This window comes from Amblyomma americanum, chromosome 4 (genome assembly GCF_052857255.1).
Source record: "Amblyomma americanum isolate KBUSLIRL-KWMA chromosome 4, ASM5285725v1, whole genome shotgun sequence".
Lineage (NCBI taxonomy): Eukaryota > Metazoa > Arthropoda > Arachnida > Ixodida > Ixodidae > Amblyomma > Amblyomma americanum.
In genome coordinates this window covers 176,296,564-176,314,979 of record NC_135500.1, presented here as the reverse complement: position 1 = coordinate 176,314,979, position 18,416 = coordinate 176,296,564, and the positions used below count along the sequence as shown (strand labels likewise).

The window sequence follows — 18,416 nt, the reverse complement described above, 5'->3', positions numbered from 1 at the left end:
TGACGTCCTTTGGCTGAATTCCACGCGTGAAAGTTATTAGCCTGGAATAGACTCTGAATTGAAACTGACGTTTGAAAACGTCAAACGTCGATTCGGTACTAGGCGGCTATTCTATTCCAGGCTAATAAGCATTCACCGCTGGAATTCACCCAAGGACCACACCAAGTATATAGCCCTCACACACGCCGCTTCTGTTTTTGTTCTCCCTGCATTCCCTCTTTCTCTTTCCTCCATCTTTGTTTTTGTTGCGAAATATTTTTCGACATAAGAGTCACGGACTACTGATTTTGTTAACGTAATTGGTACGGGAGCACAACCAGCGCGTTAGTGGCACGGCCTCGCCGAAGTGGTCCAGCCTTTGGCACCGGATTGCGTCCTGAGCGCGCTCCACTGCCTGAAGCTGCCGCTCCAGGGTAGGGTGGCATTATTCGTAGATAGGGAGCCTCAGGCCAGTCTTGCTTGCGTTCGAAAGCAGGCCGCCAGTGATCAGATGGGAAATCAGATAACAAACAGGAAAACTCACAGCCAAACAAAAGTAGCCCCATTATTCGAAAGTGCTTGCATTTATATTTCAGCACAACCACATGAAATCTCGCATTCTGGTCAAAGGAAGAAGCAATTTTTCTAGTTTCTTTTTTTTTTTTCTTGAAGAACAGGCATGCCTTTCCACTGCGTGAAAGGAATATCCGTGACGTGCAATGGCATCAGGAAACACGGCCGGCTTTCCCGTTTGTTACACGGCATAGCAAAGACTGAGTTAAACTGCCGAAGGTTGACACTGCAGCTGCAGCAACGTTCACGTGAAGGAACGCCGCTCAGACGGAGGCGTCGACTCCCAGTGCAACTATTTATAGATAGAATTTTTCTTCAGGTTGAATTTGAAGGACGAAAACCCATTAAAAGAATGTCATTGTGCGTGCGTAAACCATTGTTGCTTGAACGGCCAAGCACCTTGATTTTTCATTACCAGATGGCCCTCCGACCTTTCGCGTTTGGTGGCATGAAGCGCTATGCTAAATTGTTCATGCCAGAAGAGGATTTCTCTGGTAGCATGCCTAAATTTCTTTTCCAAGAATCCAAGCAGAGCTCTGAAACGCTCAACCTAACGCATGCACATACATAACACACACGAGCGAGCACACACACACGCACACGCAAGCGCGCACAACACACAAGCGCCCACGCACGCATGTACAGCATAGCGCATGCACAACGGCACCGGGCAACGTATACGGCTGCGGGATTTTAAACGGCACGCCCATAGCGTGCGTGAATACAAGGCGCCAGAAAAACGTTCGGCTTCTCGTAGCACACAAATAAGTAGTCACTGTTGCTGCGCTGCTAAGTGAAAGCAAAAGATAAAATGAAGGAAGGACAGTCGGCACGACTGTTTCTGCCAGAATCTTCTTCCGTGTTTCGCCAGAAACGCGAGTTCCCTTCGCTTTCCACCAAGACATCGTCGACAGCGTGGCGGAAGGCATAAACGTCCGGGAAGCATGCTATTGTGAGTCGCGGCAGCTGAGCGTAAACCGCACATTTTCCTTTTTTCTCCTTTGCACGCTCTCTCGCGTCTGTCTTGCCTTTCATTGCCCAGGGGGAAGCAAATCAGTTCGCCCATGCATACATGAGCGTGGTTGGGTGAACATTTATTTTGTCACACGTGCGGGTATTAAAAGAAAAAAATGAAATGCAAAGATCGCTCTCGAATAAAGCCAGCGCTATAGGCAAGGCCAAGTCAGCGTCGCCAGCAACGGCACAGGTTGGACCTAGCTCCTCGTTGAAGGTCGCTGAGCCAATTTCGCGAGCAGCGAAGCGATGGCGGGAGTAGGGAATTTCCCTTTTCTAAGCTCACGTGCGCTGTTGCGCGGGTCAGGGTCCGTATGCTCGGATGCGGCGGCCGTTGGAGGCACAAAAGGGGCTCCGTGGAAGAAACGCTGTTCGCCGAAACATTTAGGTGGCTGAGACACGGTTGCGAGAAAAGGCTTGTGCGAAAAAGTTATCACATTGAGCGGGGAAGACACTGCTCATCCTAGCAGTTAACCCAAGGCGGTGTATGTGAACCTTGCAACATGCGTCGCTGTTTCTAGGAGACCAAAGAGTGGCTCGCATTCAGCTGTGCACTGGAAATTTTTCAAACATAATACACCCGGTAAGGGGAAACTAAAAAAAACTCCAGTATTGCATGCTGTTTTTATAGCCAGATAGCGAGAAGAAGAAAATCAGGGATGTTAATTATCAGCAAGAAATGAAATGCGAACAAGACAACTGAACCACGAACAGAAAAATGAGAAGCTCAATAGTAGCTCAGGTTATTTTAATCTCGAAGGCACGAACACTCTTCTTCAAAAGTGTTAATAAAGCTAGCTTGTATGTCCTTTCCAAGAGCTAACATGTCGGTGCTTTTGTATTGCCACCTCAGTTTTCTTCTTCGCGTTGCGTTCGTTGCTGATAGTACATTCGTTAAGAAACGTTCATTATTGCGTCCGCCGGAGCGTGCGGTAAGTCGGAGGCTAATATAAATTAGAGTCAAGACTCGCAAAGGCAAGTCTATATGCTGAAACTAGGGCGCCTTATTGATGCACATACAGCATTGTCCAGACCTATAGTTGTAAATGTGCGTCGTAGGTTCTTCGGCTCATACTCGTTGCGCGAGTGTACTCGAAAAAAAAGAAAAAAAGAGGGCGTCCAAGTTCGTTGCTGCCAACATCAGCCGTTGGGTCTTACGGTAATTCTGATGGAAGCAAAGAGGTGCGTCGGCCAGTGCTTCTCGTGCTCATCTGTTCTGGTCTTTCAACGAAGTTATATCTCAACAAACATAGCGCCCTGAGAGAGGAACAGACACAAATAGAAAGATAATGCGGAAGGATGGGTTTTCCACGTGTTTCTTGTTATCTTTTTGATAAAAGTCACAAATCCGTTGCCAACAGCATTATACATTAAATTGAATTGACTGCAGTATTCGCTTTGTATTGTTCCCGCGAAGTGATCCCTTTTAATCTTTTTCTATTGCCCATCAGAGCCTAAAGTCTATGCAGTGCCTTGGCAAGAGTGAGATGAGAATACGATGTGCAATGTATGTTCCCGTTCCTGAAAAAAGTGGGTTCCCGTTGTTTCCACCGGAAATATAGCTGCCGAAAGCGGAGCCTCTCCGAAACGCACCTTTAAGACCGCTGGTGCAGCAGCCTTGAAGAATAAAGAGAGTGTCATGTCCTAAACTCCACTTTGAAACGGATGCGGCACGGACTGCGTCTAAGTAAAAAGGCAGCTCTGTGAAAGAGCTAATGAACTGTGTACGGTAAGAGCACGCCTGTATTAAAAACTCACTAATATCATGCAATCCCCCTGTTATGCCTTCCTGCCAGGCTGAGTAAAAAAGTAGGCAGGTTCGCTACGCTTTACAGCACGTGGCCAAAAACACGATGCGATATTGCAGCTTCAATTCTAATCACTGTCCCGAGACGCCGCTGACTCGATGTCGATCTTCAAGCTCAAAGACCACAGAAGTGCAGGGACACAACGTAGTGTGCTTCGATAAAGCCGTCCACACTCTGAACGCGTTCATTTTGCCTATTCTGTGATTGTTTCATCGTCTGCCATGATTTATGTAACAATTCTGTTGTCTGCAGGGACTACCACCCAACAGGTATAAACCAACTGTTCTGTATAAGCGCTGTTTAAAAGCGGGGTATTAGTTTAAAGAGCTCCGCTGTTCTTAAAATTTCGCATGAGAAGGAAGATCAGTATTTCTATTTTGCAATAATGATAAGTACTTTTTGCAGAGAGAGAGAGGGAGAGAGCAGATTACCGCAATTTAAGATCGCTCTTAGAATTTTCGTGAACACAAACAGCTGCCCAAAACGCGGAACGCTACAACACTAGGGAACCGTAGTTTGTGTACAGAAATCTTCCAATGTGAGGACAAGTGAAGTCGCACTTTCGTGGTACTATGTGCTTTTAATAAGCATACATTTTTTGAGCCTCTGTACCGCAGCGGTGGCCGTGGGCTTGAACATCCGCCTCGCATGCAGGAGGTGCGGGGTTCGATCCTCAGTACCGCCGGGTACCCACCGGTGATAGAATGGGTACAAGCGTTCCCCTGGTCTGGTGCTCGGCATATTTAGAGTGAAATGCTTGGAAAATGGGTCTTTGACCCCACCTTGAGAAGTCCAAATATAGCTTGTGCCATGGCGCTCTTTGGCCATAGATGCCCTTGCACCATAAAAAATCCATAATCCATCACCATTTTTTGAACCTCTAAGATACGGCAGAGACCTGTGATAGAGACGGTACTAATTTTATCGTAGCCTCGTAACGCATGAGCCAACACCCGACCTTCGGTTACCGTATACGAAGAAGGCCAAGTGCGACTGAAAGGCATCTTATAAAGACCGCTTTCCGGTCCGGTGCATCTTTTCTCATCACTTCATGGTTCGCCATATAGAAAAGCACGTGCTGAGAAAGGCCTGCGGTTTCCTCCGGTGCGAGTGCGTCATCCAGGTGCTCTGCCAGGCAGATTCTTCGCCTGCGCAACCGGTCGCCATACCGGTGCGGGACGTTTCGGCACGTACGAGAGATGAAGAGCGGAAACAGCCGTGTAATTGCCGGAGACGAGGTGACGCGAAAAAAACACCCCTGTCGCGAGGAGTAAAGACCCGCAAGAAGAGTGACGTCGGCGGCCACGGAGAGTGACGTCGCCAGTGCGGGAGGGGAAAGCAGCAGCGCGGCTTCCTTCGGCGCGCAGCGGCCAATGGAACCAGCTGCCGCCGCTGCCCGAGCGTCGTTGGGAGAAGAGCGCCCTTGGACGCGGGCCGCCACAAGCGAGAAAGCCAGCCGCGGCCGCACGCGACACGCCGTGTGCCTGTATCTCGAAGCCGTGTGCCTGTATTCGCGCTCTGGATATCCCCCCGGACGGTCGTCGCCAAGCCGCTCTGCACTTCTTTCGTTCCATGTCATTGTGAGTACACATGCCTTCGGTTCAAGCTTAAAAAAGAAACAACTGTATATATAGGCATGACTATCTGTCGTAGGTCAGGATTAGTGACACGGTAGCCCGTTGATGTCGCTTGGGATTTCTCTCAAACTATCCCATTTTGTGCGCGGCTGGAACGATTACAAGTACAGCAATCGGTGAGCGTCACAGTCGCATGGTCAACAAATCTATCTGACCAGGTTAATACCGTATTTTTTGCTTAAGCTTTAAAGAAATTTCAGTAAAGAAAAGAGTCGGCGCGGACAAAAGATGGGTCAGATTGACACAAAGAGAAGTTTGAAGTTAGCTCCTGTTAGTGGCGTCGTCCTCCATCCTTTTGTGGGCTTAATGGACGCTTAACTCAAAGTCGTAACGTTCTTTGCTTCTACACGCGCTGCCAGCTGTGACGGCTCGGCGGCTACTGTTTTGTGCTGCTGAGTACACGCCAGCGAATGGGATGCGCCTGTGTCCTCTGATTTCGCTGCTCGGTAAAGAGAGACAAGCGAACGAAGCTAATCCGGAGACCTAGACCGCCTGTGCAGAGTTCGCAGAAGGCGGCGATGAAGCTTTGGGACGAGAACTGACGCAATAATTGATTTTACTCAACGCAGACGAGTAAATCTGGCTGCTTAAATGGTTTCATTGCGAATATCTGCCACTTCCTTTGGTCATCTATAGTTTGTATAACGAAAATGATATCTTTGTGAGGGGTGTAGCAACTAAGACACGCACACAAGCACGAGAAAGAAACAAGACGCAGTTTCCTTGCTTCTCGTTTCCGCGCGCTTGTCCTGTTAATGTCCTGAGGCGGAGCTGCGATCTCAATCTCGAAACAGCCTGAGAGCGATCACAAAGCCCCGCTCCTATTGGGCGGCACTGACCGGCGGACATGTCGACCAACAGGAGCGGGGCTTTGCGTCTGTTTTGAGATTTTCATCGTTCCCTAATTCAGCACCCGCTTAGAAAGATGTCAAGCGATAATTTAGGCGCAGATTTGCTCTTACTCATACAACGCTACGCATATAACACAAAGGCATTATGATTGTTAAGCGTCTTCTTCACATTATTTCTCTTCCTATAGGAATGGTCCGTGCGCTGCACGTGTTCCAGATTGCGAATAACGCGACTTACAGCATAGAAGCATTTTTCGCATGTGCGCGTTGTGTTAAGGGGAACCATAAGTTATATAGGCTGTACTTATTCTGAAACTGTGTGCCGTGCTAATCAATTTATTTGATGTAAAATAGAATCTGATGTAAAAGAAATGTGATTGAACGATTCTCTTGCCTTAGGTGTTAAGATGCAGTGGATCTTTCCATACTTCCGTACTGCTTAAAACTGAAGACGAATGGAAGCCCGCCTGTATTGATAGTGTACGTCGCTCTATCCGCAGAGACCGCTCCCATTGGAAGCGGGGCTTTTATGAGATAGAAAAGACCAAAGGAAAACAAAATACAGGTGTCGCCATCGTCGGCCGATTTCGGAAGTGAAATAGATGCATCGATAGTGATCTTCGACTCGTATCTTAAGCTACGCTAACTCATCATTCACTTCAAAGTGGAGGCAACAATTCTTATTCAGCAAAGACGGTGCGAGTTTGAACTGATTGGCGGGAAGATTTTTAAATTCATTGTCTTTCGCCGATAAATGCGTCGTTTGCTGCTGGACTAACGTCAACGTAGCTAGAAAGAGACAGAGAATCAATTTTTACTGAGAAAAATAATCGGATGCAGTTGTCCTCAGTGCTCCTTTAGACGCTCCTAGAGCGCGCCACTTCCAAATAGCATGCGAGTGGTTCCGTGCGTTATGATATGTGTTGTAACCACTCGGTAGCAGATATTTAAGACTATGCATCGTTATAACCGGCATAGCCAGCATCTTAGTCCAATGTCTGAGGGCTTGTTCTGGCGATCTAATTTCGAATTCCGAGGCATGTCAAGCTTTCTTCGGACGGCGTATCAGAATTGATACTCGGTGCCAGCTTGGTGAGTTTACCTTGGGAGTTGCAGAACTGCACAACTCTTCTGTAGCGCTGCAGCATTCTCTCCGTGGCTTCGGTGCACAGTCTGCTGCGCATGAATGATAAAACTGCTTGTAAGTGTGGCATTACATTTCAGGTAGTATCGGGACCAAAAGTTTGCGGGATGCGAGTTCTTGGAAAAAACGTCTATTATAGCTCCACCTCACTATCCAGTCGCCTGATATCATCATCATCATAGTAGACTGACTACGGCCACTGCAGGGCAAATTCGTCTGCCATGTCTCTCCAATTAACCCTGTCCTTTGCCAGCTGCGCCCACCCTATGCCAGCAAACTTCTTAATCTCATCCGCCCACCTAACCTTCTGCCACCTCCTGCTACGCTTGCCTTCTTTTGGAATCCTGATATTGTATGAAGGTATGAAACCTAAATGCTCCTTCCTCTGATAACAATATCAGTCGACTGCGTAGCCAGGTGTAGCTGCAGCAAACGTTTTTCCACGGGCTCGCGTCTCGCAAACTTTTGTCCCCGATAGTACATTTCTATGCTTGCTTATTCCCAGATAATTTCTCGCCGGAAATTATTTGACGTAAGAATTTTATAAAAGCAATAATGCTGAGATTTGTAGCAGTCGAGGTGAACGACTACTGCTTGAAGCAGGATTTATTCCACCAGAATATCGCAGGAAAGCCATTGTCACAAAGAACTTGAGTAGCAAAAATTCAAACTACTGGACCAGTGCGAATGGTTGCATTACGTGATAATAAGGCAAAAACATGAGATAGGATGCAAAAAGGGGAAAGTGGTGAGAGTGAGCCTGCGGACACACCCCAAAGAAGATAGGGCAACTTCTTATCATGCTTTAACAATAATAAAATTTCAGCGTGCGTCACTTTTAATTATCATAAAATAGTCGTCACCTGGTGCAGGTAAATAAAAAGGTTATAGCTTTCAGGCAGTGCACCATTTACAGCTGCAGACCAGTGGGAATGTTATGAAATACGGCACGAAGGAAGCACCCTTAATGCGATTGAGCTGCCTCCTGCGGTGGCTTGGGGAATTCTCAAAGCCGATGTAGATCTCTGCTGGTTTTAACTCTCTATAAAGTTTAGGCGCTTTGTAAGAGTCTTTTACTGGAAACTGTTTCATAACGCTTTATGCCCAACATTACTCGTGAAGTAAATTGTGTGGCGCTGATGACCCCGGCGTACAATACTCAAGAAGGCTCCGAAAACAAGAAAAGTTATACTTAACAGTCCGACGTCCCTAAACGTTTTTTTTTACAGATACCACTGCTTTGATGGACGATTTTATTTGTGAATATATGACGCTTATTAGGCGCTACACTTTACGGGACGAACACAGAAGGAAGGACACCGACACTATGTTCGTCACGTAAAGTGTAGAGCATTATAAGCATCATTCACAAACAACTAGGCCCCGTCCTCGCGTTCTTAGAATATGTTGTTGCGTGATAGCAAAGGTATTCAGCGAGGTCAAGGGCCGAAGGCCTGAGATAGCCGAGCCGCTCACAAAATATCACAAGAGCTCACCACAGCGTTGTCTTGGGATCTTTCTCGGCATGTCTTTGTCAACCTAAGGGCACAAGGCCAGGACGTCCTGAATGTAAGCAATTTATGGCTCGGAAGAAGTTCGGACATGCAACGCGAGAGCCTTTTTGATGGCGAGTTGACGGTCGATGTCGCGTAGTTCCCGCCGACAGACGTCCCAGGATGTCAATTCACTTTCGTGTATTTCAAACCACACCATCGCGGTGCCGGTCATATAAAATATCACATTTGCGAGCATCAGCGTTGCATCCCGCCCGTTACGTGTGCTGACGCGTTCACAATGGGCGAGCCAGTCGTCCACATCAACGTCGTCTTTCACGCAGAATGTGCCTGGTTCGCGGGGGTGAACCAGGACGATGGTTTGCGTTGCTGGCCGGGATGGGGCGGATTCAGTAGACAAGGTAATGGTGGCGAGGTGTCGGCCACTGCGGAGATCCAGCTTGGGGCCCGGGATTGAATTCGCAACCTCCACCAAATGTTACATGGTAGCAAAGGTATTTAGCGAGGCCAAGGGCCCAAGGCCTAAGACAATCGAGCACCTCACGATATATCACAGCGTCGTCGTTGTTGTTGTTGGCCTCGTTGCCGTAGTTCTAAAAGCCCTTCTTCGTCCTCAAAGCACACGTAGGCGCAAGAGTCTTAATGGTCTTAACGCACCAAATTTACAAACAAAATCGATAGCTATGAAATACAGACAATATTACCATCGGTTTAACGCAATATTGAAGCAAAGCCTTACATTTAGACAATACGCTCAAAGAAGTGCAACACTGGCCTCCTGTTACGCTTTGCAAAGAACCACCTTTCATCTTTCGTTCACTTCCACAACCATTCGTAGAAAAATTGTCACCGACAAGGAAGCATATGGAGTAAAGCTGATATTTGGGCGAGCTGAAAACATTCGTTGTGGGCGAACAGCGCAACAAAGGCGGGACAAAGTCAAGACAAGCGCTGACTAGCAACTGAGTTTATTGAAGAACGAAAAGTGGTAATATATAGTGAACGCAAACAATAAAATATAAAACAACAGAAAAACACGACAAAAGGGGGAAAACAACCTATGCCATGTGCAAGTCCAGATAATGAATTTCCTTGTCACTTAATGACGCAGAAGGATTGCTGATGCAGTTTTCTCCTGATGATGAATGTGATATGCTTCCATCATAAGAACAAGGTGACCCGAGAAATCATGGAAGTTTATCACATTCATAATCTAGGAGAAAACTGCATCAGCAATCCTTGTGGGACATTAAGTGACAAGGAAATTCGGTACCTGGACTTGCACATAGCATAGGTTGTTTACCCCCTTTTGTCGTTTTTGTTGTTTTATATTTTATTGTTTACGTTCACTATATATTTCCCCTTTTCGTTCTTCAATCAACTCGGTTGCTAGTCAGCTCTTGTCTTGCCTTTGTCCCGCCTATGTTGCGCTGTTCACCCACCATGAAGCATATGGATTCTTTCGCTTTTTGATAAAGTGATTTCGTACTGTATTATGTGCTTTCTACAGCACCGACACTGAGGGAGCTGCCACCGTCTACGTATTTGAAAGTTGATACATATTCGTAGACAACAGCGCAACGGCTCTAGGCCAAAGAAGGACACACGAGGAAGGGCGGAAAGGACGAATACAGCGATGTGTTTGTCCTTGCGGCCTTCCTTATGTGTTCTTCTTAGGCCTAGAGCCGTTGCGCTGTTATTCTATGAATATATCCAACTAAACTACCAACTAGCCCAACAATCAACACTTCTGAAGTACATTTCAAAGTTACCACAGGTTATAAAAAAAGTATTGTGATTACGCTACGTTAACAGAGCATTACGAAAGATAACAAGGAGTGACAGGAAGCTTTCCCTACGAAGCGCCTGCTGTCAAGAAGGATCCGGGGAGAGGCACAGACAGCGGCAAGTAAGAAAACAGCCTTGCATCGAGGCATCGTCAGACGAGGCCTGGCTACCGAGCCGAGTTTGCCAGTCAGAATCACCGACACGACCCGAGGCGGCCCCAGCCTGGAACGGAATATTCCGCCGAGATAAAAACAATGACGCAACAAGCGCGCGAGGCAAACGGCCACCTTAATTTCAGCACGGTAAAGCGGGCTCGTCCCGAGCTGCCATTAGGTGGCGGCGGAATCGAGGAAAGCGCGCGCTTTGTGCGGCTCCCGAGCTTCTTTCGCGCGCTCGGTGACCTTGAGGTATATGAGATGTGCGCGGGTGACGGGGCTTACGTAGTAGACGTGCATCGTTTCTCTCGGTTCTTTTCTTGCTTTTTCTTCTCGCTTTTCGACCTTTACGCGCGCTTGCGTTTACACGGCGAGAGCCAGCGCGTTTCGTGGAAGGTTGCCCGTCTAGCCGGAACACTTTATCCCCGGACGTGTCCGTCTTGCATCGGCTGCAACCTTTTCCGAGCGATGCAAGGGCGACCTCGTGTGGTTACGCACGTTGCCGGTGAATTTGCATGGGAAGAAGCGCCGCTCAAAAAACAGCCCGTCGCACGTGGTTGCTCTGGGTTGTCGCAACTAAAAAAATTAATATCAACCCGTGAGCGCGAGCACGTCACTCAAAGGTTGGGGCGGCAGGCGCACGAGAGCACAGGCGGAATCATCGGTGCTTTCAGTCAAACGCGGCCTAGGCCCGCCTACCAGATAGCTTTTGGGTCTTCCTCGAATCGCAGCTTTCCCGTTTATAGCTCTTGAATTGAGCCGAGTATGGGTACAGGCCAGAAGATGCAATCTCAAGTTAGTGTGTTCATTTCGCATCGATGCGCTCTCCTGCGATCAAAGTACCCACATTGTGCCCACACCATGCCGTTTCAAAATCCAGTGGACACATTTCATTAAATAATTTGTCTTCCTGTACCTGCTGCATTTGCAGAGTCTTCCACTGCATGCTTTGGCAATGCTGAAAGAAAATAAGTAGCCTTTGGCCTATAATTCCATCCCCGTCATTACATTTATTACGACTGAAAGTCAATTTGTCTAAAAGCGAAACTTCATTTCATGGGCTGATTGTGCGCATTCTCTTGTCTGCTTGACCGCTGCTACCTCTGAAAGGCCTAACGAAAAAAATAAGAAGAAAGTCAGCCTGTACCTTCTAATGACGCGTTCCATGACTCTACTCATGTTTTCTTGTTACTCGAGCGAAAACTCAATTATCAGGGGGCAATTTAGACTGAAATCCCGGGCTCCAATCGTAGGCCAGGATCAACTCGATCAGTGTCAGTTCACCCTCCGCTTTGTCCTCCGAAGCCCGGAGCGGGGCTTGAGATGCGATCGTGAGTTGGGAGTTCCTGACACCGCGGCAGATTGTATCCTCCGTCGTGGATGCAAAACGAGGCCCCGAATCTAAGATTGAAATTCTTCACAATTCCTCAAATCTTCGTATTGCTGAAACGCAGCCAACCTTCAGGTCCATTCACGCGAAATTAAAAACGTAGCAAGTTGACAAACAGGTTCAGCAAAAAAGAAGCTTTAAGCTTTAAGCCGGATATAGAGCCTCATAAAAATGCAGCAACGTTTAATGGATGTCGACAGTGCCAAGAGAACCACTCCTCGTTTCCACCTAAAATCACGAAAGCGTCAGAATCTCCACTGTCAATTCCTTGAAGCGGAAACACGGCATGAACAAAACCATTACGTCATCGGCACTTCCAGCAAGCGGTTGCATCCATATTTGCACGTTGCATGTTACGGCATCTGCCCTTCAATTACGTCCATGAAAAAATAAAAATAAAACGAAGGTGTTCGCTTTCTAACATTAGTGTGCATTTCTCTCTTTATACCTCGCAGAATAAATCGCACTCCTGCAGGATGGAACTCAAAAGCTTCCTTGAAGTCATGTGACTGCCTTTCATCGCAAACCACCGGAGATGACATCAGCGGCATCGATGTGAGATAGACTGTCAAGCTGTCACGACTCAACACGTAAGTCGAAACTTCCAGCGACGACGTACGTATGCCGTTAATAACATTTGTTTTAGCCAAAAAAGAAAGGTGCAGTATCCGACACGAAATTATTGCTCCTTCAAATTTGTGACGCTATAAACATAGCGCTCATCACGTTAACGGCGATAAGTGGCAAGTTACGTTTGTTAGTTACAAACAGTGTGTATAACTGAAGTGCTTCAGGACCATTCTGTGCTCAGAAGTTTGGTTTAAGCATTGTTTCTGCATTCGTACTTTCTTAATATCAATCACGAATGTGCGAATGCGCTCACCGATTTAGCTTTCTCCCTGACGTCTTACTCTCCCATCACTGCATTAATTTTTGACCACTGCGGAATTGGCTTCTATGCTTACTTGCGGAAAAAGACGAAAAGTAACTTCAGGATAGCAGAAAACAGCGTTAGACACCCAACTATTCCGGAAACGTAGCCACTGAAACTACTGGTGGCGCTTAGTCGCGGGCCTTAGGTATGCTCTAGGATTTCAAATGTTTTGCATTTCCATCACTTACTACGGTGGTTCCAGCCGTCTGAGCAGTCCAATGCTTCCTGTACGTTTTCAGAATGCTGCGTCAGCGCAGTGCTGTGACCCACATCTCATTTGTACAGCTCATTAACTGTCAGTGTGGTGCTGAAACTTCAATACTCGAAGTCGGATATGGCATTTCGTGGAAGGAACAGGAACAATTTGTCTAGGAGTTATGCACAAGAAAACACTTGCGCAGTTAATAAAGCCTTTTAAGTTTATAGTGGCGGTTACTTCCTGCATGTATACATTATAGCTTGTCGGCTCCGCTGCGCTGGATTAGAGGTTAGGCGCTCGAATGTTGAGCCCACGGATGTGGGACCAATCTTGGCCGCGGCGGCAGCGCTTCGGTGCAGGCGAAACGCAATACTACCATGCAGTGCGCGATGTCAGTGCATGTTACACGACGCCGTGCGGTCCAAATTAATCCGGAACCCTTTGGTATGCCGTTCGTCGTAGCCTACGTGTCGCTTAGGGATGTTGAGCACCATATACCAATACCGTGTCACTGACCAGGCCTGCCGGGAAACTTTATTACGTAAGATTATTTGGGAGTTAACAACGAGGGAGTAAAGACGGTATTGGTTTTGAGTTACTTTTTATTCGTGTTATAGGCTATGTTCTCTACTTTTTATTCATGTGATAGGCCATGTTCCCTTCATTTTATTTTAATATATAATGTTTTTATTTTATACCTTTTGTTCAGTTGAATGTTGAGCGCTTTATCTGTGCTCGCAATTATTGGCGCTTTTGTTGCTGGGTAGAGATACACCGAGTTGAATGCTGGGCTAAAAGCGCTGCTCTTTAGCAGGTGCGCAAATTATCCCTTTGCTTCTTTCAAAGCCAGCCTAAAGGGTATAGCAGCTCACATGAAATAATTAACTTTACACTTTCAAGAGGTGCCAATCCGTACTTCCTACAGAGAAAGATTTGGGTCGCTACATTGTCACGCCTGTCATTGGCTAACTACAATGAGGAATGGTATGTTAGTGCGTTTTACCGTTCCGAAGTTTCAAATGGGCTATGAGAGATGCCGTCGTTGAGGGTCGTTCGGATTAGTTTAGACGACTTGGGGATCTTTAACACACGGGCGATCACCTCCGTAAAAATTCGGCCTCCGGAGCCGCAATTTCATCTTGAGCCTTTGGGCTAAGAAGCAGAGTGTTTCAGCCATTAAGACATCGTGACAGTGAATGGAGATGACATAGGAATGTCACAGATGTGTTCAAGCAGCGCGTACACCTGTGGTCTATAAATACTGACTTTTTTTTTTGTCTTCTCCTTGCTTGCTTGCTGCCTTTTCTCGCCACCTCTCTGCAAATATTCCTTAAAGTAGGTCCCGCAGAAGAAATGTCAAGCTAGAAAGGAAAGCTAATTGGTCTAAAATGTTGATGATGCACACATTAGACTGGATTAAGGACACGGGCACCAAATGAGCGTCCAATAGGACGGGAAGTTTTAATACGGAGGTTCTTCATGAACAATAGACAAAGACTAATTAAAAATGGGGATTAAACAAATATGATGTCGCGCATTCCTTCAAAACAACCAGCTATCTATCTGTACAAGTGTTTTGGTTGGTCATGATTTAGGGACAGTCAGATACAGCAAATCCTGTTCACAGAACTGAAGGCACGCTGATGCATCGATACTCATGTATGCTATTTCTTAGATCTCTTTACATTAAAGGTATGGCGCATGATTCCCCAAATACGGACATCTGGCATCGCCTGCCCTCCTCCTGTCTTTCGCACGCAGTGCTAACAGAACGACCCAGCAGAAATAGGCCACGTTGTCGAAGGGTTGCTCTTATAGTGCCTGCTTCTTCTTGGTGTAGACGCACAGTCGTAACTTTTGAGAATAAGTGAGCACGCTCCTACTACATCATGTCGCCAGCTCGTTGGGTCATCAACCTGACAGTCACTGCACAACTCGCCAACCTCCTGTAGTAAAAACTTTCATTTTGCTCTGGGCGATCAGGCAGGAAAAGTGACACCTCTTGTTACTACGTTCGTGAAAAGATATTCATTTTAGGCTTGACGCTTTGCAGGAGACATCCATGCCTGCCGCACCGGAGCCATGCGAGAGGCGCCCACCGTTCCGGCATGGCTATGGTTCTGGCTGCTGGCCTGGGCCCCGAGCGCTCGGACCTGGAGGCGGGACGAGATGCCTTCTCAGAGTCGAGCGCGAACCCTCGACTCGCTCTACATATCCCCGCAGTTTGCTGTCGCCTTGACTGTGGGCACGGGCAAGCTGCTGAAGGCCTGGTCGCACAACAACTGTGGCATTCAGCACTCCAGCGACGGCGGCGTACTCATCACCGGGCACCAGTGCTCGGAGGTGCCGATGGTCAACATGACCACCTGGCCTGTGCCTGCCTCTGGAATCGCGCTGCACCTCACGTCGGTGCGTTACCTGTCCGAGAGGAGCTTCGCTGGATACGGGCCCGTCCATTACGTGCGTCGAATGGAGATCTTGCAGAACAAGATCACCAACGTACGCCGGAGGTCGTTCATCGGCTTCTCCAATGTCACCTTCCTCAGTCTTGCGGACAATCCCATCAAGTTCCTCTCCGGCGATTCTTTCCTAGGCATGGACAACTTGAAAGTGTTGGTGCTTTTCAGGACGTGGTTGCACGAGTTCTCGACGGTAGTTGCAGCCGTCAGTCCCCACGTGCTGCCTAGGCTCGAGATCCTGAACCTGGGAGGCACACAAATTTGGCGAATAGAAGAACACGACCTAGCTCCTATGGAGAACTCTTCACTGAGGCACCTTCAGATTAACTTGTGCGACACACTCGTCTTCATACATCCTCATGCGCTGAAGCCTCTCAAGCATTTGGAAGGCTTTTACTTCAGGGACAATTTGAACATGGAGCTTGACAACATCGTAGACGTCATCACCAACATTACGCAAGAAACGTTCCGAGTGATCGACGTCAGTCAACCAGTTTCGAAGACAGCTACCTACACTATATTAGAAGCCGTGTCGCGCACCACGGCAGAAATAGTTATTTTTATAAGGCTAACGGACGCTACCCTAACCAAAGAGTTCTTTCCTCTCATGCCACGAGTTAAGTGCATAGTGTTAGAGTCTGGGAAGATACGGGACTTCAAGCCTAAGGCTGTAGCCAATCTGCCGAACCTTGAGGAAATCAGCTTTGTCAGAAACCAGTTTCTCGGGATACCGTCAGGAATTCTCGAACCGAGGCTGAAAGTATTAGACTTGAGTGGCTACGACCGGGGCTTTATTCAACTCGATGTTCCTGACTATGTTTTTGATAAAATGTCTAACCTTAGGGAGCTTTACCTTCGCTACAAAGCATTGCCTTCACTAACAGAATTCACTTTTTGGGGCTTGAAAAGCTTAGAGAACTTGGACTTGAGGAAATGTTCCATAGATTCTCTTCCTGAGGGGGTATTTAAGCATCTTAAAAAGCTTCAGCACATAGATCTCAGCGAAAACCCAATATTCCGTCCCGACTCCTCTGTTAATATGAAGGCGTTTCACGGAATAGACACTTTGAAGACTCTGATACTTTCCGACACTAAGCTAATGGACTTAAAGTCGTCGCTTTCGTTTGAGGATCTTCACAGTTTAGAATACATAGACCTTTCCAACAACTCAATTTCAGTACTTCCTGATGACTTCTACAAATCTAGCCACAACCTCGAGCATCTCGATCTCAGTAAAAATCTTATAGAGAGCTGGCAGCCCGCAAAGTCATCGCTGGATAAGCTTAAGAGTTTAGATTTGTCAGTTAATAAGCTCCGGTACTTAAGCAGCGACGCTTTGCGCAGTTTTCGTGGCCTTCATATTCTAGACCTCTCTCAAAACCTGTTCTCCTGCACCTGTGGTATACGTGCTTTCCTCACCTGGCTGAAGGAAACCAACGTCACTGTGCGGTACCTGCCGTACACTAAGCTCTACGCATGCAACGACCCTTTTGAGTTAGCAGGGAAGCCGATCGTTACCGTCGTCTCTCTGCTGCAACGAACGTGTAAGCCGACAGTTCTCATCAGCATCGTGTGCGTGGGTGTTGTTATTCTAGTCTTCACCAGCCTCCTTGTCGTCGGCTACATCCACAGGCGTCGCTTTGACCGCTGGCTTCGGTCACAATCCTCGGCGTCTTCATCGGCCCACAAGGCGTACCTGTACGACGCATTCGTCTCCTACAGCAACAGTGACACTCAATGGGTCATCAGCAGGCTGCTGCCCCAGCTTGAGTGTAGCAGCATCGCAAACCTCAAGCTGTGCGTGTACGACAGAGACTTTATCGCGGGACGCAACATCAGCGAGTGCATCCTGGACAGCATCAAGCACAGTCGCAAGATCATCCTGGTGCTTTCTAACAGCTTCCTGCAGAGCCCTTGGTGCAAGTTCGAAACAGACCTGGCTCAGTACACGCTGCTTGAAGAGAACCGGGACGCCTTCATCCTGCTCAAGATTTCGCGTCTAGACGAGACGCTGCTGTCGCCAAAGCTCAACTATCTTCTCAAGACGCGCATTCACCTGAGCTGGTCTCAGTCCCCCAAGGAAGAAGTAGTGTTCTTCAGCAAGTTGCAAAAGGCACTCATCGATGACAAACCGCGGATTTGCGAACAGCATACGCCTTTCGCAGGAAAGAACTTCAGGTTGTTTAGGAAAATCTCGAGGAAAGCAAACCTTGTGTAGTGAAGTCCCCTGAACCCTTCAACACCGTGTGTTCATTGCAGTGTCTTAATTTGCACGCCGTCCTGCTTGCTACACGGCTTAGTGCACTGCCAGTCAAATGTGCCCGTCCTTTGTAGTGTGTTCACAGCGATTAAATCTAATAAACGTTTTCGCCGGCTTGTTACACCTCGGTTATGCATGTTTTAAGCTACGATAACTGCCTCTCAGCAGTTCGAGTTTTTTCAACCTTTGGCAGTAGCGTAGAGCATCCCCATGGTGCAGAGGTAAATTAGGAGAAAAGATATCCTGACTGCGCCTCTGGTAGCATATTATACTTAAAACATAAGCAGGGACACAGCACCTTAGTACAGCATTGCAAGAATGCATTTCAAAGCTATAATGAGCCTAACGTTTCTGATCCGAGAGAAAAAAAAACACGTATTAGAAACGACACCGTGAAATCAAATGAAGAGAAGTGCATTTAAAACTCAACTTCAAAGAAAATAGTTCAAGCACGCTGCATTTGACTGGTTCAAAAAAATCTGCGTTCTGCGATAATGTTTGGCATTCTATACCCTGAACTTCAAGCTAAACGGGGAATATCCAGATATAATACTGCAGATTAAAATATTGTTACAAGTGGACGAATCATGAACGAAGAAGTGGCGGTGCGCTGAACGACGACGACGTTGACAGTTGGTAGCTGGGCGCTCGGTTCTGAGCTGAGTGCTGGCCATTTCAGAGCAGCCGTCAATATAGACTTACCGCCGTAAC

The 18,416-nt window shown here is 47.4% G+C and overlaps 1 protein-coding gene across 1 annotated transcript; it reads left to right on the top strand.

Moving 5' to 3' along the window:
* Positions 1 to 4,752: 4,752 nt before the first annotated feature.
* LOC144128707 (uncharacterized) lies at positions 4,753 to 17,826 on the top strand. The gene is made up of 3 exons (XM_077662333.1): positions 4,753 to 4,954; positions 12,309 to 12,443; positions 15,040 to 17,826. The coding sequence occupies exon 3, from the start codon at positions 15,069 to 15,071 to the stop codon at positions 17,661 to 17,663; it is 2,595 nt and encodes an 864-aa protein (XP_077518459.1). The 5' UTR covers positions 4,753 to 4,954; positions 12,309 to 12,443; positions 15,040 to 15,068; the 3' UTR covers positions 17,664 to 17,826.
* The last annotated feature ends 590 nt before the right edge of the window (positions 17,827 to 18,416 follow it).